This window comes from Megascapheus bottae, chromosome 6 (genome assembly GCF_031878675.1).
Source record: "Megascapheus bottae isolate mThoBot1 chromosome 6, mThoBot2.hap1, whole genome shotgun sequence".
Lineage (NCBI taxonomy): Eukaryota > Metazoa > Chordata > Mammalia > Rodentia > Geomyidae > Megascapheus > Megascapheus bottae.
In genome coordinates this window covers 20,882,532-20,902,978 of record NC_143514.1, presented here as the reverse complement: position 1 = coordinate 20,902,978, position 20,447 = coordinate 20,882,532, and the positions used below count along the sequence as shown (strand labels likewise).

Genomic DNA, 20,447 nt, shown 5'->3' with positions numbered 1-20,447 from the left:
CGGCCGCAAAGAAGCCTGCTGGACAAGCCGGGGCAGCCTCTCCTCCTCCCTACCCCACCCCCTTTTCAGAAGTGCTCTGAGCTAACCCAGATCCCGTGAGCGCAACGCCTGTTCTCCAGGGGTGCAGAGCGCAACGCCTGTTCTCCAGGGGCTGCACCCGTGGCCTCCTTAGGGTTCGGTCCCACGCACAGTTCTAAAATCCTGTCTGGGGGCAAACTTTCCCTGGTTAATTGCCTTGCAACAAAACATGGCTAATTGCCCTAATTACTCTGGGGCCTGGCCACGCTGCCCCTGGCGAACCGCCCCAGTGGCGGGTAGTCACTGGGCGGGTGGGGGAGGCTGGCGTGGCCGGTGGGGAGCTTGGCGAGGAGAAGCAGGAGAAGCAGGCGGCCTGCCTGCCTGCGCCCCGTCCTTACCCGCGAAGGTCAGGCCGCACGCAGCCCAGGAGGCCCCGGGGTGGCGCCCCTGGAGGGGAAGCCGATTGTTCTCCAGTCCTTCCTCAGTTACACGACAGAGCTCTGGGGAACCCTGACCTGTTTCTCCACTCCCTTCTCATCCGTTACCTCGTTGCAGGTTTTCATGAACAATCATCTTCCTAGATAGTCCAAGTACTCTGTTTGCAACACGAAGTTGTTTTAAGAAGGCGGCTGTAGTAAGAGAGAGCCAAAGGGGATGTGATGGATACATTCTATCCACCTATGTACATGTCAAAATGAATCCGCTCTCCTTCCTTCCTTCCTTCCTTCCTTCTTTCTTTGCTTGCTTGCTTCCCTCCCTCCTTCTCGCCCTCCCTCTTTTCCTCACCCCCCTCTTTCTCTGTGTACAGGTACTGAGGCTTGGACTCAAGGCCTTGTGCTCTCCCTTAACATTTTCGCTTAAGTCTGGCACTCTTAACATTTGAGTCACTTTCAGCATTTGTTGTTTTGTTTGTTTGTTTTTAGCTATATTATTCTTTCGGATTTGTCCACCCGGGCTGGCTTTGAACCGTGATACTCAGAGCTCAGTCTCCTCAGTAGCAAGGATTTACAGGTGTGACCCTATCGGCGCTGGGCAATAAAGCCTCCTCGGGACAACTAATGCATGCTAATGAAGATTGTTTAAAAAAATAGTTTTCTGAAATCACGGTGGTCGTTTTCACCTGTCTGCCCCGTTCCCCTCTCCTCCCATGGTAAGTTACTGAGCAGAGACCTTGCTGTCATCTTGTCTCCTGATAACTGAACCTTGGCAGCTCAGCAGACCCTCCATTGTCTGCTATCAAAGAAGTAAACTGACAGATCCCGGCTTCCCCCCCCCCCCCCCCGGCACCAGGAATCACACTTAAGAGACCGCTTCCGAAAGAAAAGAGCATCTGAAGGACTTCTGGGAGGAGGAGGATCTCTGATCAGAATTGGGGGCACAATTTGGCACGTTCACCTGAGACCTTCTCCCCAGTCCTCACCCAGAAAACTGCGCTTGCCTTTGAAACCAAATAAGTCACTTGCTTTTACTTGAACGCGTTGGCCCAACTTATGGTCCTGATGCTCCGCGCCTCGCTGACCAGGACCAGGGGAGCCCCCCGGGAGCCCCCCTCTCCCCCCCCACCCCGTCTTCCAGTAGCTTTTGGCTAGGGCAGACACTGGTTGCCAGCCACCCCCGCACCCACCCCCCCCCGGCCAGGCTGTTGAGCCCGCCCCCCTCTTCTCATTGGCTGAAGACATCCACCCTGACTTCTTATTGGCTGTTGCACTTTTCTCTCCGCCCCCCGCACGGGCCGCGCGTCCCAGCCGCCAGGAACGCCGCGGCTCCGAGTCCTGCCTTGGCGCGCGGGCGAGACTTGGGCGCTGCGGGCGCAGCTGGAAATCCGCTGGACACGAGTTTTTCAGAGAAGTCGGCTTTCCCACCGGGGGACTCTCTCTAGTAGAGCGGCGCCTTTTAAATGGGCGCATGAAGAAAGAAAGACAGCAGAGAAATGGACTGCTATTTGCGTCGCCTCAAACAGGAGCTGGTAAGAGCCGAGCTGGCGCGGGGAGCCCGGGAGGGCTGCAGAGCCCCGACGGCGATCCGGGCTCTGCGAGGCCGGGGCGCGAGCCGGGCGCATAGAGATCGGGAAGGCGTGGAGAGGGCGCGTACTGACAGGCAGAAGGCAGGGCCCGCGCTCCGAGGAAGGGGCCACGCGGAAACTTGGGGCAAAGGTTTGTGATGAGAGCAGGACCAGTGACAGACGGGTAGACTTACCAAGCGGACTAAAATGGCACGAGCGCCAAGCCAGAAAGGACAGGCACACAGGCAAATAAGGCTCAGGCGCCAGGACACCGAAGGCGAGGGAATGACAGGCCCCGGGCAGTGGACGCCTGTCCCCGGGTGAGGTGGCTGTGCTGGGCTTCTGGAGCGCGCGAGCCCACGGAGCCCGGAGGGTGCGCGGGCCACATCCCTGCCTGGGGCCGGAGGTCACCGGGGACCGCTCCCTGGAGGAGAGCTAGCTCCGCCCCTGGCCCCCAGCTCCCCGGGCTTGGCAGAGCTGGCGCGGCTGCGGGGGCAGGCTTGGCCGGCTGTCTGCCTGGGCTTGTCTGCCAGCAGGGAGGGGGGCTGGCAGCTGTAATGACGGGGGAGGAGGGGTGCCGCCTGGCAGATCGCGAGAGGGAGTTGCGGAGGCCCAGCCAGATGTCAGGTCCGGGCTTGGGGAAGAGTGCATGGGGAGCGTGCGGAGGCCCGGGGTGCTGGGGAGGAGTAGGAGCTTAGTCGGGCAAGGTGGGAGAGTGAATCACCCAAGTGAAATGGCAGAGTAGGACTGCTAAAGCTATATTAGGTAGGCCAGGTTGATTGACTTCTGATTCCACCCGCCTCCATCTCCCCTTCCCTTCTTCTACCTTTAGTATTCCTTCAACTTAGGCATCCCCCGCCCCCTTCTCTGCTCTGTGTTTCTCTTTTTCAATCAGAACTCTTGCCTTCCACTTTTAGGGGTCTCTTTTAGTTTGTCTCTCTTCCATTTTCCTTTCCTTGCTCTCCTCCTCTTATTACTTCTTAGAGTTAGGGGCACGGAAGCAAGCATCGACAGACCTGGATCCACAAATTTTCAGCTCGGGGCTCTCCAGATTCTATGACAGCCTCCTCGATTTCTGTCTGCATAGGTTCCCCTCTTCCTGCTTGGGCAGGAACTCAGGCAGTGGGTTAGGGGCCAACTTGAGGGGACTGGAGGAAGGCCTGGTGGAGGAGAGCCAACCTGGAGAGGAGGCAGGTGTTCTCCTAGATACATCTGGAAAAAATCATCCGGACACTCTTCTGACTGTCCATCTCCATGGTCTATCTGGCCCAGGTTTGTGATCACTTCTTTGGCCCTTCCTCCTAAAGCCCTGTCGGTGCTGATATGGCAAAGTTACTGGCCCAGATAACTTTTGTATACTTGTTTTTCACATGGCTCTCATGCCAGTTTATGATGGTGGCCTCAGCCCCCACAAATAGCTCTCATTTTTCCCATTCATATGTCTAAAGGCCAGGATCAGCACAGAGAATGTCTGAGGTCCAAGGCCCACACTGAGGAAGAAATCTAATAAAATCCTCCTCCCCTTTGTGCTTGCTATGGGCTCGCACTGCCCACATCAGGATCTGCCGTAATGGAGGGTTTGTGGGTGTTCCTGGCATGGGCTTAGATTTTTAAAATCCTACTGATTTGCATTTTTTAAAGCACCCTAGGTGGGAGGTGGGATGGGAGGAAGACAGGCTGCGGATGCCAGGAGAATTAAAAAGGCAAATGGGAATCTGCACCAAGCCGAGCTCTGGATCTTGATTTGCACCCTCTCCTGCCAAAGGCCTTGAGGAAGGGGAGAGGCCGGAGTCACCAAGATCCCCATCAGCTTTCATTTGGCCCTTTGTTGGAGCAGCTTGAGCCTTTGACTCTCTTGGAGAGGAAGCCAAATGCTTGGCCTTGGGCCCAGAATGGCACTCAGATGGGAGCTCAGCACCCTCCCTCAGGGTGCTCCACCCCCTCCCCAATGCCAGCTTACCCAAAGCGAGGAGATGGAGTAGAGTGACTGGCAGAGCTGTCTGAGTCTCTCCTTCCCTGACACCTCAGCCCAATGCTCATGTAGTGGATCAAATCTCAGCCCCTTAGTATCCAATGAAAGTGAAGGGACCCCTGCCTGAGTTAGCCCGTGGTCGATCCATTGAATTTTTTTTTTTAAGACTAAACTGTTGAAGCTGAGCATTGGTGGCTCATGCCTGTACCTACTCAGGAGAGTGGGATATGAGGATCCCAGTGATGAGCCAGCCCAGGAAGGAAAGTTATGAAACTCTCATCTCCAATTAACCACCAAAAAACCAGAAGTGGAGGAGTTGGTAAAATGGTAGAGCATCAGCCTTGAGAGGAAAAAGCTAAGGGACAGTATCTCGGCCTTGAGTTTAATTGTCTATACCTACACTGATGTGTGCACAAGTGCACACAGACTTCAAGGGCTGAGTTCAGAGTAGCTTGGCTATGGCTAGATAAAGGAGTATTGACATGTTATACCTAGGGCTTCAATAGGGTGAGAAATACATGCGGTTGGTTTAATAAGGGGGGGGGCTGTCATCTCTGATAGAGTCCTTAGTACTACCCAGGAGGACTGCGTATCACATTGTTCTGCCCTAAGTTGGTTTGTGCCCCGGAATGGTCTCATGTAACACTAGTCAAGTTCTACATTCTTTATTTCACTGAATTCCCTTCAAGAAGCATCCGTCCTGCAGACACTATAAGGCAAACTTGCTGCAACACACAACACATTAACGGGTTTTGAAAATTATCTTTCTTCATGGTGTTCTGTATTTTCCTCCTTCATCTTGGCTCTAGGATTGACCCAGAAAATTGAGACAAGAAGAGTCTGTTCCTGGAAATGAAAAGTAGCACGAGTTTTCCAACTTCCTGAAGCAGAAAATGTGCATTGTAACAAGGGAGCACTGGGGAGAGGCTGAGGGTTCAGGGATCCTGACTCAATTAAGCTGGTGGCTAGTGTGCTGGCCTCGTCTCCCTGCCTGCAAAGGGAGCGGGAGTCAGGTTTCATGGATAAAAAGTGTCTTGAGAAGGAGCAGCAGCTGACACACTTCTTCATTAAGATGCGGGAATGGGGCTACATCAACTCAGCAGGGAGCACATGTCTTTCCCATCCAGCCACCAAAGTGAGGCCCAGCCTGAACACAGACCTTGGGACCAGCTGTTCCTCACCCCTCCCTTGTGGGCTCCCAACCAATGGTGGGAGACAACAGACACACTGGGGGAGCAGATGTAAGATGCTCACAAGGCATTCATTATGAGTTCAGGACAATGTAGAACAAATAGAATGCATGAAGGCTAAGTTCAGGGCTTATGAAGTTCAACCTGGAAGGCTGCCTGGAAGAGGGGAAGGTTGGAAAAGGCTGCCTTCTATAATATCCATCATAGCTGAACCATGGAGAAGTAATTTCTTTTAGGTCTTCCTAAGGCAGCCTGGTATTCTGAGAAGGTAGTTCTCCAGTTTCTAGTAGCTACAAGATTCAGGAAGACCTGACACTTAGGCAAAGATTAGGGCTTAAATGCAAAGTGAGAAGAAAAGAAGCAACAGTACAGAACAGTTTTCAATTTTTAGGAGAAAGTTGCAAATTTCTTAAGGCAAGAGACAAAATCCTTTTTTCAAAGGATTGCATTGTGAATCTCCTTTCATGTTTAAAATCAGGGGAGTAGGATCTGGGGTCAGATCTAGGGGCAGTTAGAAGAATGTGATGGCTCATGTCTCTAATCTCATCTGAGGACTATGGTTCAAAGCCAGCCTAAGCAGAAAGGTTCATGAAATGCTTATCTTCAATTATCCAGCAAAAAGCTGAAAGTGAAGATGTAGCTCAAGTGGTAGAGCACCACCCTAGAATGGAAAGATCAAATGAGAAAATGAAGCCCCAAGTTCAAGCCCCAGTAGTAATGCATGTCCCCCCTCTCTCACACACACATACAGAAAAGAGAGAGAGGGGGGGAGGGAGGGAGAGAGAGAAAGAGAGAGAGGGCAGGGAGGGAGAGAGAGAGAGAGAGAGAAATAAGTGTGGATTTGGGGACAAGCACACTTGAACTCAAATTTTAGTTCAGTGTACCCTTGTTATAAGTTAATCTCTCCTGTGTCTTATCTTTAAAATGTGGTTTAAAACCATCTATTTTGGAAGCTAGTAAATGGCAACCTAAGTGAAGTGCCTCCCTGTACTACAGCTTGGACTCAGGGCTGTGTGCTATACCTGAGCTTTTGTGCTCAAGGCTAGCACTCCACTACTTGAGCTACAACTCTACCTCAGCTTTTTCTTTCATTCGTTTTGGGGTTTTTTTTGTAGTTAATTGTAGATGGCTGTGGGGTAGTTAATTGGTGTCTCATAAACTTTCCTGCCTGGGTTGCCTTCAAAATGTGATTCTCAGATCTCAGGTTCCTGAGTAACTAGGATTACAGGTGTGAGCCACCAGTATACAATCTTTATGTTAGATTGATCAGACTGGTTTGAGTAAGTCATATTCCCAGAACATGTTTAATGAGTTCATTCTGTGCTTAAGACACTTAAGCAGCCACTAGAGTTGTAGATACAAATAATAATAATATTTTTTAAAAAACAGACCCAGATTCTATCTTCAGGGAACCTTCAATTTCTTCGTTAAAATTTAGATGTAGATGTTAGCATTAACATGCAAGACATATGTCATTCTATTTTCCGTTCAATAAGAAATTGTACTTTCACTGTTTCATTAGAAAATGAGGGGTTAGTTGACTTGGCTTAAGTCACAAAACTGATTATGGATCAGGATTGGGTCCAAATTAAGCCATTCTGAACAACAGCTTCTACTTCTAAGCAATGTAGAATATATCTAGAAAGCTCTAATAGAGAAATAGAAGATATATGCTGGATGAGAAGGACACAAAGCATAGCTTCAGTGTTTTGAGAAGGAGAGGGTGATCAACTGAAAGGGCCAGGAAAGCTTCCTGACCTGAAAGAGCCAGTGTAAGTAAGACTTTGAGGGACATAAAGGGATTGCAAAGGAGAAGGGCAGCAGTGCACACAGAGAGTGAAACACAAGCAGAAGGCACAGAGGCAGAAGTAGGGCGATGTCTGAAGACCAACTTGAGTTTGGCTAAAGCCTAAGAAATGTGCAGCAAGGCTGAAAGAGTTGTGGAGAAAATTCTCAAGGGCTTCAATGTTGGGCTAAATTCTGACCCATTCTGGCACCATCAGAAATACTCTGCAACAAAGGGTGAGCAAATGCAGCAGCGGGACTTACTGGACACTATGGAAAATGAACTCTACAACTTAGGGGTGGGGACGGGAGGGAAACACTGGAAGAGAGCGAGGGAAGGGGTAACACTGTTCAAAAAGAAGGGTGCTCATTACCTGGCTTATATAACTGCAACCTCTCTGTGCATTGTCTTTGCAATTACAAACATATATACATATTTTTTGCCAGTCCTGGGCTTTTTTAGCTCAGGGCCTGACCACTGTCCTTGGGCTTTCTGAAGGCTAGAGCTCTACCACTTAAGCCACTGCACCACTTCCAGCTTTTCTATGTATGTGGTATCGAGGACTTGAACCTGGGTCATCATGCATGCTAGGCAAGCACTCTACCACTAGGCCAAACTCCCAGCCCCATCTATACATATTTTTTAAAAAAGAAATACTCTGCAACCTAGTAGATAATATAGAGTGGATGTGGAGGGTGGGAGGAAACCGAGGCAGGAGCATGAAGTAGAAGGTTATTAGAAGCCAAGCAGTGACTACAAGCATGGCTCAAATGGCAGAGTGCTCACTCACTCACCTAAGAATTCAGCAGCCCAGAACTCAAATATCAGTATTGCAAAACAAGCTGGACACTGGTGGCTCATGCCTGTAATCTTAGCTACTCAGGAGGCTGAGATCTGAGGACTGCAGTTTGAAGCCAACCCCCAGGGAAGAAAAGTTTCAGAGATTCTTATCTCCAGATAACCTGCACAAAGCTGGAAGCAGAGGTTTAGCTCAAGTGGCAGAGCACCAGGCTTGACCTTAGCAAAAACAATAATTGAAGACATTGAGCCCTGAGTTCAAAGCCCAGCACAGGTACGCATGCGCACAAACATACGTCTACATATACATCTATATCTAACTATATCTCTCTATTGGATATACCAGCGAAATAAAAACTGTAGACAAAAGACAAGAGAATATGAGGTGTCAATCAGGACAAAAAAAGGAAGTGATTTCTTGAAGTCCCTTGCTCCCTGAAGAGGCAGAGCAGTGAACCCTAGGAGAAGATAACATTGGGCTCTTCTCTTCCTCTGTCTGCCTCTTGCCTGAGCTTGTGACCCCCCCAGTAGATGGTTCCGTTGGGAAAATAGTCCCAAATCACTCACTTCCTCCTTTCTTTATCCCCCTCCCTCCTGCAGCTCTTGGCCCTGTTTCTATGTTACCTTCCTGTTGAAAGTTCCAGCCAAAAGCCGAAAAGATCCCTATTCACTGAACTGGAGAATGGGCCACTTGGCAAATGGGAGTCTTTTCCCATTTCCGGCCTTGAGTGGCCTGCTCCTAACTTCCCCAGGGGCTGAAAGAAACTGTATGGGGATCCTGTGAGTAATGGGGGTGGGGCGGGGAAATGAGATGGGGCACACTGCCAAGTCCATGGGCAAAACTGAGCTTGTGTCAAAGGATTCCGGCTGAACTGGGAGAGGGCGTGAGATGGATAGATGGAGGGCACAGCTGCAGGATCAGTCAGGGGCCCAGGGCAGGGCTTGGGAAGGGAGCCGAGGATGCTGGCATCTTTTTCCATCCTCACTCCTCCCACACCACAAAGGGACCAGCAAGTGCCAGAGATGAGGGTGCTGACCCCAGACCACCCTCTCGAGAACTTGGGACGATGAGATCTGTTTCCCAAGGGCTTCTTTCCCTTCTGCCCCATGCAGGCAGTTCCCTTTTCTTAGTTGTCTTTGCAAGAAAGACACTCAATCAGGTCTCAGAGGCCCCCCCCAGAAGATGGTTTCCTGCTCTTCCTCCCCATCTGGTGGTAATTGCCCTTTGTACTTCCTGCTGACCTGCCGAGTTTCTTCTCACAACACTCCATGAGGCTGAGTGGTCAAGGATTATAATAGCATGGAAAGCCATTGGTCCAAAGGAAAGGGCCAGCCTTGGAAGTTCTCCCACTCAGAAGGCGCAGGATCTTAAGTCTGAGAGCAGTGATTCCTCTGGGAGTCATCAAGGTCACAAGCACACTTACCGACACATCTGCAGATGGTGAGTCCTTCATGCAAGTTCCTTTATAAAACACAATTATCTGCAAAAATTGTAGAATTAAATAAAATACTAAATAGCAGTGTAAGTTGAGTGCCGGAGGTTCATGTCTATAATCCTAGCTGGTCAGGAGGCTGAGATCTGAGAATTGCAGTTCAGAGCTAGCCTGGGCAGGAAAGCCCATGAAACTTATCTCCAATAAACTACTCAGAAAAGGGTGGAAGTGCTGTGGCTCAAATGGAGCACGCTAGCCTTAAGCACACAATGGCCCAAGAACAGTGTCCAAGTCAGGAGTTCAAGCCCCAGGACTGGCAATAAATAAATAAATGTGTAGATCATGTGTTAATAACTATAGGGAACATAATAACAGAATTATGAGAGTGTTTGGGCAGCAGTAGAGGAGAAGATGGTTCAAGAAGCAGATGATCTGAGAGGACCCCTTGCTTCCTAACTTATCTGGTGAGGCTCATCCACTTATCTAGCCAGCTGTCCAGAGCAGAGGTGGGCTCTAGCAATGCAGAAGACCTGGCATGCACTGCACGCAGGGGGAGGGGATCACATGTCACCAAAGGTTGATGGATCAGTCCAATGGCAAATAGCTGAGTTCAACAGCTGGGACTGCAGAGGCTTTTAGACTACACTGTGGGGGCTTCCTCTGCCCCCCCCCCACACCAGGAGGGCGCTGGCAGCAATGAGTTGGTGCATATCACACCAAAGAGATGAAGGTTATGTTCGAGATGAAACTGAGTCTCGGGAGGTCCTGGAGTACTGAAGAAAAGGGGAGGCAGCAAGGAGCTTTCAGGGCCTTTCTCACAAAGGATTCCTACACCCTTCACTGGGATGTGCTTATTATTTGATGCTGGATATCTCTTTTGTCTGTGCACAGAATACACACACACACACATACACACAGTCCCTAAGTTAAGGGAAGAGTGATGGTAGATTCATTTCCATTTCCACTTAATTGAATGTAGACCAGTCAGACCCTTTTTATGACTTCCTCAGCTCCTCCTGGGACCAAGTTAGGTAAGAATCTTGTCTCTGTTTGAGGGAGAATGAAAGGCTCTGAGAAACTGGAAGCCAGAGAAGAACTCAACAACTTCCAGCCTGGAGATTTGGGTCCATTCTTCAGGAGATTTAGTGATTGTACTCATTTCCTTCTCTGTCTTAGTTGCCTGTACTTCTTAACTTTCACCCTACGCTGCTTCCTCTGCTCTCTTTGGTCGTAAGACAAGAGAAGCCCAGGGATCTGAGAGGGTCCCACGCTCTGGGTGAGGAAGCAGTTGGCCTCTGGCTCTTTCTACGTGGGTGACATCATCCCCTTGGGGTTGGTGGGAAAAGCTGTTCTGCTGGCTCCAGTAGCAGTCAAGACTCAGTGGATGCGCCAATTCCCACTGCCCCTGATCATCTCAGCTTCCCATCTCGATTCCTCCTCCTGTGTTTATACTTCTCACAACTGCCCAGCTCCTCGTCCAGTCTGGGGTCACTGTGGGTCTTGTAAGAGGGACAAGATGATGAAGAGGCTTCTTCCACCCTCTCCTTCCCCTAAGTGTAGAATCCCTTTGACTGGACCAGATAGTGGTGCAGGGGAGTCTATCGCTCCCTCCACTCCCCTCCTCTTTCTTTCTTTCTTTCTTTCTTTCTTTCTTTCTTTCTTTCTTTCTTTCTTTCCCCTTCCTTCCTTCCTTTCTTTTTTCTTTTCCGTCCGTCCGTCCGTCCCTCCCTCCCTTCTCTCTCTCTCTCTCTCTCTCTCTCTCTCTCTCTCTCTCTCTCTCTCTCTCTCTCTCTCTCTCTCTTTCTCTCTCTCTCCTTCCTTCCTTCCTTCCTTCCTTCCTTCCTTCCTTCCTTCCTTCCTTTCTTCCTTCTCTCCTTCTTTCTTTTGTAGGTTATAGGCTTGAATTCAGGGCTTGGACACTCTACCTGAGCCTCTTTGTGCTCAAGGGTAGTGTTGTACCAATTGAGCCACAGTACCGCTTCCAGTTTTTGAGAGGTTAATTGGAAATAAATGTCTCGCAAGGATTTCTCTATCTGTCCTGATTTCAAACTGCAATCCTCAGATCTCAGCCTCCTGAGTAGCAAGGATTACAGATGTGAGCCACTTGCATGTGGCAATCCTATCATTTCTATATATGAAGCTTCGCTGGGGAAGAAATGTCCTCAACATACCTAAAAAATCTCAACAGACAGTATTTCTAGCTACTTCTGGCTCATCGGCTTATGGTGCTTCTTTCTTTGTGCCTCATAAATACACATTAACTCATACAATCTGCACAATAGCTGGAACTAGGATTCCTATTTTAAAGAACAGAGAAATTGAGTCAAATAGGGTGGCTTACACCTGTAATCCCAGCATAGGGAGGCCAAAGCAGGAAGACCTCTGGTGTAAGGACAGCCTGGGCTACACAGAAAGATCCTATCTCGGAGCTGGAATTTGAACTGTTTGTTTTGTCTCCAGAACCCAAATTCTTAACCAGCACTGAATATTATTATTAATATGTGTACAATTTCAGCCCTTGTTTACTTAAATGGAGCCTCTGTTTTGTAGGTAGCCATGAATTCATGCATACCCACACATTCATTCTCACTGGAAAACTGTACAAAATGTCAGCATTGTATCTTATGGATTTTTCCACACTGGAAGAGACTGAATGGGGTCATTTTATTCCTCCCACTGCCGCTGACCTGGACCATGTTTCACTTTCTGGAAGGAAGTCTGCCAGTTCAGATTCCTTGCCTCTCAATGTAATGAGGCCTTGGGACATGTCTCTGACTGTCTTGGTGTAGCAAGAGACAGAAGGTCTCCAGCAGTGCAGAATGGTGATCCAAAGGTTCAGTGGCATTCATACATAGCCTGTGGTTATAAAGTAAGTGCAAGGTGCCAGAAAGGGTCTGGGGTGATGTAGTGATATGTAGATGATCTTGGTCTCTGCCCTCAAGTAGTAGATGATCAGTTAACATTTCCTAAGGGCTTAAGAGCACTTAGAACTCATAGGTGATATGGGTCAAGTGTATGAGCATCAGGACTTCAGGATGCACATCTTAAGGAACAGAGACAAGACCCTGTGAGGAGCATGGTGGGCCAGTGGGAGGGCCAGGGATTGGCTTCGGCCTGACCACTCGTGGTTCTTGACTGCATAACCAAGTTGTTTGGATTTGAGTCTAAACAATAAAGAGCCTCTGAGTGAGGAGATGAGATGGAAGTATGTGTTGGGTTGATGGGCCAAAGCACTCACATGCTGATGGCCAGAAGGCCTTCTCTGAGCTGGAGAGGGAAGGAAAGACGCCAACATCTCCACACAGTACACGATTGTTAGGGAGAACAGAGGTGATTGAATGGAGAAGCTGAAAATGTCTCCTCTGAAGTTCCAGGCACAGGGGCAAGAAAGAAGGCTGGAGAATGGAGAGAAATTGAGAAATCAGAGGAAGAAGCTGGTTTGCTAGGAGGAACTGGGACTCACAGCTGCTGCTGAGCATTCCTGAAAGGAAGGGGTCAGAAAGGGAGAAACAAAGAGGTCAAGGCAAGAGCCACAGGTATAGCCACCACATGGGTTCTGTGTCTCTGAGCCCTAGTAAAGGCCTCCTGGCCGTCAGAGGCAGCCTGACCCTTGATGTCCTTTGGTGCTCCTGGCTCATTGAGATGCTGGCTTAGATTCCCCGCTTCTCGGCAGAGTCTGGGTTGACAAGAGATTTGATCAAGAGGCCTGAGAGGGTCAGCGGCTAACCCACTTCTCCGTCCCAGTGCCTCTCTGTCCCCTCCCACTCCAGTTCCCTACCCCCACTGGCTGGGCTTAGCTCTGGGCATTAAGACAAGCCTGGGAGGTAAGATGATCCCTCTGGTCTCTGAGGGGCTTAAGAAACAGATGGTCTCTGAACAGGAGGCTTGCCATGAGTAACTTGATCAGGAGCTGGGAAAGGAGCTGGCAGGACCAAGGGCAGCTTGGACCCAGGGGCTGGGGAACCTTGTGAATGTTATCAGACGGAAACTCTCCTCTCCAGTCTCCAAATGAGGCCCTCGCCCAAGTCAATCTCTCAGACCCCTCCAGATGGCACCTGAGACTTGGGTCTCAGATACCCCCACATAGGAGTTGAGAGGACTGGCTCGGATACCCCCATTCTGACATGCCCAGGGCGAAAGAGCCAGTTGGGCAGAGAAGGCAGGAAGAACACTGGAGCCAATTCTGAGAGCAGCTGAGAGAAGACAGGTGTTTGGGGAGAACAGACTAGCTAGGAAGAGCCAGGCAAGGGCCCACAGCAAACAGGACTTGCCTGGCCTCTTTTTTTTTTTTTAATTCCAGGTCAGATAAAAGAGGAATTAAGGCCTCACCCCCCCCTCCTCCATAATGTTCCCCAAATTCTTCTCTAGTGCCCTGTAGAGGGAAGTATAGACTTCAAATCCAGCTCCACTGTGGAATGACACAGTCCTGGTTTGAGCCCCAGCTCCATGAGCTGTGTGGCCTTAGGTAGGTTAACTTCACCTCTACCACAATTTACCATTTGTTAAAGTAAGAATACTAACAACCTCCCAGGTTGTTACATAAAGATTAATGACAAAATGCACAATTCGTTATTGCCACCAACATCCCCACCACCCATCAGGAGAGGGAGGACACAGACACAAAAAAGGACAAAGATAGCCACCACAACTTTGTATATTCTCAAACTGATCACAGTTCTGTCTTCTATTCTCTAATCGTGGGCAACTTCTATGCCTTAGATTCTTTCTCTGTCAAGTGGAGATAATAATCGTCATTACCTCATAAGGAGAGGTTAAGTATAGTTTAATGTTATGTATATATAACTTATTTGTATACATACAGATAGCTCTCAACTTAATGACATTTGGACTTCACCATGGGGTAAAACATAGCCATAAAGCTGAATGCTGGTGGCTCATGCCTGTAATCCTAGCTACTCGGGAGGCTGAGATCTGAAGATCAAAGCTTGAAGCCAGCCTGGGAAGATGAATCTGAGTCTTTTATCTTCAATTAGCCAGTAGAAAAAAGATGTAAGTGGAGGTAAAGCTCCAGTGGTAGGACACCAGCCTTGAGCAAAAAAGTCAAGCAAGAGTCTGAGGCTCAGTTCAGATCTCAGTACAGGCAGCTTCCACATTCAGTGTGATACTTAACACATGAGATACATTCAACACTTACTTCCTTACAAAGTAGGCTTTGTGTTGGATGATTTTGTCCCAACTATAGAGTGTGTTCAGAGCACATTTAAGGTAAAGTAGACAAAGATGTGATGTTTGAATTTAGGAAGTTGAGCTGCGCCACAAGTGGTAGAGTGAGCACACACACACACACACACACACACACACACACACACAAAGCCAAGTGAGAGCACAAGACTGAGTTCAAGTCCAGTACCAGCACCAAAACTGTGTAACCAAGGACGTGCCTTGCTTTGTTTGCTGTCATGTTATTTCCTTTACTGCACCTGGACCTAAACAGTACTGAGCTGTAGAGAAACGGGTTGGTGGCTGGCAAGGGATGACCAAGGAGTGTGTGTTTGGGGGGTGGGGTGGGGCTGTGAGGGGCGGTCCTTCCTGTCACCCCTGTGCTCACTGGCCCTGTGCCTCCTCTGCCCCTGCAGATGTCCATGAAGGAGGTGGGTGATGGCTTGCAGGACCAGATGAACTGCATGATGGGTGCTCTTCAAGAACTGAAGCTCCTGCAGGTACAGACAGCACTAGAACAGCTGGAGATCTCTGGAGGGAGTCCTGCGCCCAGCTGCCCTGCAAGTCCACAGATCCAGCCTGGGCACCCTCGCTGCGTGGGTGGCAGCCACCCTGCCAGGCCCACGGCCTGTTCCTCCTCCAGCAGTCCTTCCTTTGGCAGCAGCACCAAGTTTCCATGCCATAGGAGTGACTGTGTGAGCGATCTCGGCCCCCTGCCCAGGACACAGCTGCCTGAGCACCAAAGCTGTGCCCAGCAGGAGTCAGAGAAAGTGGAACCGGATGACTGGACCTCCACATTGATGTCTCGGGGCAGGAATCGGCAGCCTCTGGTATTAGGGGACAATGTCTTTGCAGACCTGGTGGGCAACTGGTTAGACTTGCCAGAAGTGGAGAAGAGTGGGGAGAAGGCTGAGACTGGGGGGTCAGGTGAGCCCAAAGCAGCCAAAGGCCAGTCCCGGGAGCTGGGCCGCAAGTTCGCCCTAACAGCCAACATCTTTAGGAAGTTCTTGCGTAGTGTGAGGCCTGATCGTGACCGGCTGCTCAAGGAGAAGCCAGGCTGGGTGACACCCATGGTCTCTGAGCCTCGAGCTGGACGTTCCCAGAAGGTCAAGAAGAGGAGCCATTCCAAAGGTTCCGGACGGTTCCCCTTCCCGAGCATTGGGGAGTCCAGGCAAGGGGAAACCCCTAGTAGCTCCAAGGCCCTGGAACCTTCACCAGCCGGCTTTGACATTAACACAGCTGTTTGGGTCTAAATCCTGATGTTGGCTGAACCAAAAGGCCCATCTCCACACCGGGCCCCTGGGGAGGAGGGAGGGTAGATGGGTATGGTCTTCAGAGCCCAAATCCATGTTCCTTTCTCCCAAAAGGAGGGAGAAGCCAGAGTTCAGGCAGGGCTGAGCAGAACACACAAGACTGGGGCGTGGAAATGGTAAGAGCTCCTGGAGTGTGTGTGTGTGTGTGTGTGTGTGTGTGTGTGTGTGTGTGTGTGTGTGTGTGTGTGTGTGTCTGCTGCCCTCAGAGACCTCAGTGAACAGACAGTACGGAGAAGGGCACTAGGATCCAAGAAAGCCCCTAAATAGCCAGCTTCTAGCGCTCCAAACTTATCCCTGGCAAGTTCAAGGCTGCAGGCCCCGGGATGGAAGTCCTGCCCTCCGGGATGGGCGGAGCAATAGGGAATCCCGTGCCCCTTCCTGTGTCCTAAAGATTCCAGACCTTGCCTGGGTCCGGGGGCGTGGGCTGATCTAGGAAGACTGTGAAGGAAGCCCTGGGTGCTCCTGGGTGTCCCCGGAAATATAGGGGAGGGGTGATGCACAGCCAAGCGCCTGTTCGCACCCAAAGTGGCTTGCAAAGGGGGCACAGTCCGCCAGCCTGGACTTGCTCCCTGTCTAAGCACCTACTTTGGCGGGAAGTGGGACAGGCCTGACTGACTGCTGGACAGTCAGCGTTACCCCTTACACCCCCACCCCTCGCCTCCGGTAGCTCTGAGGGCCCGTATCCAAACACCCTGTCTCCAGCATTTAACTTTCCAAGGGCATTAGATTTAAACTTCCCAGGAAGGCAAGGGCGAGTGCAGAAGAAACACTTCATTAAAAAAAAAAATCCTGAACTGCGCTCCAGTGGCTCACGCCTAGAATCCTAGTTTCTTGGGAGGCTGAAAACTGAGGATGGAGATTCGAAGTCAACCGGGTGGGGAGGAGGCAGGAAAGTCCCTGAGACTCATCTTCAGTTACCCATCCAAAAGCCAGAAGTGGGGCTGCGGCTCAACTTGGTAGAGCGCTAGCCCTGAGCGAAAAGAAAAGAAAATCACTCAGTGCCCAAGTTTCGAGTGAGTTCATGCCCCCACAGGAAAGGTCCTAGCCTCGTGGGGCTGCCCCTTCGCTCTGGGCGGGTGCACCGCGGTCTGTAGGGGAGCAGGGCGCCTGGCACGTGGCCACGGCTAGAGGCAGGCGGTTCTCTGCTGCCTGGGCCCCGTGGAGATTCCACCTCTGCTCGCCTGGTCGGGTAGGACCGCCTTCTGGCCAGGAAAGGACAATGTGGGTCCCTGTTCAGAACAAGCCCGCCCAGGAAGCCACCCTCCCTTCTCCCTCAACCCCCCTCCGGAGGACAGCCGCTCAGCCTGATGGGGTGTGACAGCTGCAATTAGTGGCAAGACGCCTTCCCGCCCCCGGGGCATTAGGAGCAAATTGGAGAAGAAAAATAACAAGACAGCCTCTTCTGCCTGCGGCCTGGATCCCCAGGGGACAGGGATCCAGAGGGGAGGGGGCTTCCAGCTCCAGTTGGGGGTGAGGATACACTAGCCTGGGTTAAGGTCACCCTCAAATTCCCAGGCAGTCAAGTGGTAGCGGGGGTGGTTTAAGCGTCATTCTAAGCTTGGCAAAGCATGACTAAGGTCATTCTGTTAAACTCAGCACCACCCTAGAAGGAATTCTTTTCCAGATAGGCCAATGGAAACTCTTTGCTGCTCAGGTGCCAAGCAAAATGCACAGATCAGACAGACATGTAGCATGCACACTTTCCTGAGAGGAGGGACCACAGGGCAGGCAAGTCATTCAGAGGTAGCCAGCAGGGTGTGGAATGACAGTGTAGGAAGTCAAGTCACCTCCTGACCACTCATCTAACAGCTCATCTGTTTTGTGGACTGGTGGATCAACTGACCCAAACTTAGTGAACTCCTTCTAGGGCCAAGCATTGTGATAGGAACTAGGAAGTGCAGGATGGAAACAAACCCAACCATTAGCCTTGGGAGCTGCAGTGGAAAAGAACTAAGTAGATTCTTGGTCATCACTTTACCCACAAGAGTCCAGAGAGTGAAGATTCATCTTAACCTGGGCCAGAATAACACTACTAGGAAGTATGATATATGCTGCCAACATAATTCACAGGTGCCAGGCCCCTTCAAGTTTGGGTTCTTATTTCCTTTGTACTACACCCGGGAAGTGATTGCTGTTACTCTTACTTTACATAGGTCAGGTCAGAGAAGTCAAGCAACTCGCCCAAGATCACACAGTACTGGCCTGGGACTGAAACAAGTGTCACTGCTTTCCAATTTTGTGCTTTTCATGTTATCTGGCAAATTATATTTGCTCCACAGCCACATGAAGACTTAAAGCTGTCCTCCTTATTTAACTCACACACCTGCATGGATAGTAAATGCAATGCTGAGTGTTCAGTGAAGGATTTTTTGCGCATCTTTTCCACTCAAGGTTGGCATTTGAGCCAGAGCTCTGCTTTGCTCAGATTTTGAAGTTGTTTGTTTTTTTTGTAATATCTTTCAGTTACATTTTGCTGATGAAAGATTATAATTCATTTCCCCTCCTATAATTTTTAATTTTTTCTGCCCCCTTCTGGGCTCTAGACAAGGATGGAGGCTCTTTCTTTGTCTGATCCGAAGTGAAGATGAATGGAATTGTCAGCAACCTAAGCATGCAGGGGGCCCGGAAGCCATGAGGGGAGGGAAAAGGAGGGAGAGAGTGGAAGTGAGCAGAGAGAAACTGACAGCTTAATTCTGCTTCTGGGGCTTATTTTATGGTTAATTAGGACATGCAAATGAGTTGGAAGCTCATTTAATACTTTCCCTAGCATGCAGGCCCACCTCACACCTGGCCCACTTCCCTGGCAGGTACAGGGGGCTCCTAATTGGCCCAGGCATCTGTTCAAGGTTCCACCTGTCTCTGTAACCCTGTAAGTCTATAGATGCTCCCAGCCCTAGTTGGACCTTTCAGAATGCTCGCTGGGCATAACTGGTGGTGCCTGCCTAGTCTCTCTTCTTCCTCTTTCCATTCTTTTAAATCTGGGACCTCTCTTTCCCTTGAACACCAGTCCCTCAGGGTTTACTTTGAACACAATGGTCCTGAGGGTGGAAGCCTGGTTTCATGGTGCTTTGCCTTCATACCTGCTCCCAAGAGCTTGAAATGAGGGACTTGTCTCTTTCCCAAGTCACACAAGGTCGGGATACAGTATAAGCACTGGATTCGGAGTCAAATGATAGACTTTGCTACTATGTAAGTTTACCCACTTGACCTCTCTGTGTCTCGTTTTTTCTCTCAACTATGAAGGGATCCTGCAGGGTGGCTGTGAGGTCAAGGACACAATGCACCCAATAGCCAAGTATACTGCCTAGAGCACAAGACAGCTCACACACCTCCTCACCTCCAGCTGGCCCTAGGCATACTGAGAAAACCAACCAACCAGGCAAATAAATGCTTGTTCTAAGCCTTGCATAGCTAGCTAGCTAGCTATCTACTTTCTTTTTTTTGGTGGGTCATGGGGCTTGAACTTGGCCTGGGCACTGTCTCTGAGCTCTTCAGCTACTGCCCTACCCTTGAGCCAAGCCCCACTTCCTGTTTTCTAGAGGTTAATTAGAGATAAGAGTCTCAGGTCCTTTTGTGCCCAGGCTGACTTTGAACCTTGATCCTCAGATCTCAGCCTCCTGAGTAGCTAGGATTATAGGCGTGAGCCACCGTGGCTACTGACTTTCTTTATCCAATAAGAATGTGACAAGGATTGGGAATGTGGGTTTTTTGAGCACTGTAGAAATACTGCTCTGTGGGCTACTATTTGCCAAATGGCACGTTCAAACATTTCCGTGGAGGCGCCATGTATCTGTGTGAGGAAGCGAGGTAGCCTGGGCTCCCTACTGCCCGAAGACACTTCCATTCTCTCCCACCCCAGCTCTCCATGAACAGCCTCAGGGCTTCCATTCCTGAGGCAAGTCCTGGTGGTTTTGAGAAGAATCCGGTTTCAGTCTGCTTTCTGCTTCTTACCTTGGGTGTTGAGAGTCCCAGACTGGCCACCTCTTCCACTCCCCCCCTCCATGGCCAGGGGAGCCAGTGGCTGTCCTCCTTTGTGAAGTCTGCTCCTGGGATCGGGCCAAGAACTCAGACTGGCACTGCCTGGGGGAAGGCTGGTGGTCTAGAAAGCCCCAGGCCATAGGGGTCCCTTGCGTTCTCCTTCCTCTGCCAATCCTGAATAAGCAGTGTGTAGGAAGCCCTTTCTCCTAGTCCTCTCCAAATTTGTCAGGACCAGGTTTCTACCTCTCTATATGCTTCTCTGCTCATTAGTCCTGACACACCCCCTCATTTGCCACCTGGGAGCCAACAGCCCCATCTTCCTATGCACACACCTCGTGACAAAGTCGATTCTGCCAGTGGCCTGCTATGAAGTCCTCATGCTTACTTTGTTGTCCCCTCCTGGAGTTCCCCTTTTCCCCTTCAGCTCTGCCAGTGCTTCCCCAAAGCGCCTCTATACTCCTAACAAGGTGGCAACCCAGAAGATATTCTAATGAGGGCCCTTATCATTTTATGCTTTCCTTTACCCTGCAAGTTAGTCAAGTCTGGGTAGAGTGGTCAGAGCCACTCATGGATCGATGCTATCCACACAACTCTCCCGTCACTTCTGAGCTCTGCTCCTCTCCACTTTGCTTCCAGCCCTTACCACTTGCCAAGGGTGGTGGTCCAGACACCCAATCGGAGGCTGCTGGTGGGTGGGAGGTACTGGTTTGCAGGAAATCTGCAATTCCTAGGAGGGAATGGGGGTTTTGGTTGCTGGTCCCTCCCCCAACCTGCAC

At 50.2% G+C, this 20,447-nt stretch overlaps 1 protein-coding gene across 2 annotated transcripts; it reads left to right on the top strand.

Annotated features, from left to right (window-relative positions):
• The first annotated feature begins 1,775 nt into the window (after positions 1-1,775).
• On the top strand, positions 1,776-16,153 carry Inka2 (inka box actin regulator 2). Of its 2 annotated transcripts, XM_090334427.1 has the most exons (3): positions 1,776-1,984; positions 12,568-12,735; positions 14,797-16,153. In XM_090334427.1, exon 3 carries the CDS (start codon positions 14,797-14,799, stop codon positions 15,631-15,633), a length of 837 nt encoding a protein of 278 aa, XP_090190553.1. In that variant the 5' UTR covers positions 1,776-1,984; positions 12,568-12,735; the 3' UTR covers positions 15,634-16,153. The 2 variants fall into 2 exon arrangements, with proteins under 2 accessions (XP_090190553.1, XP_090190552.1); XM_090334426.1 differs by lacking the exon at positions 12,568-12,735.
• Positions 16,154-20,447: the final 4,294 nt, after the last annotated feature.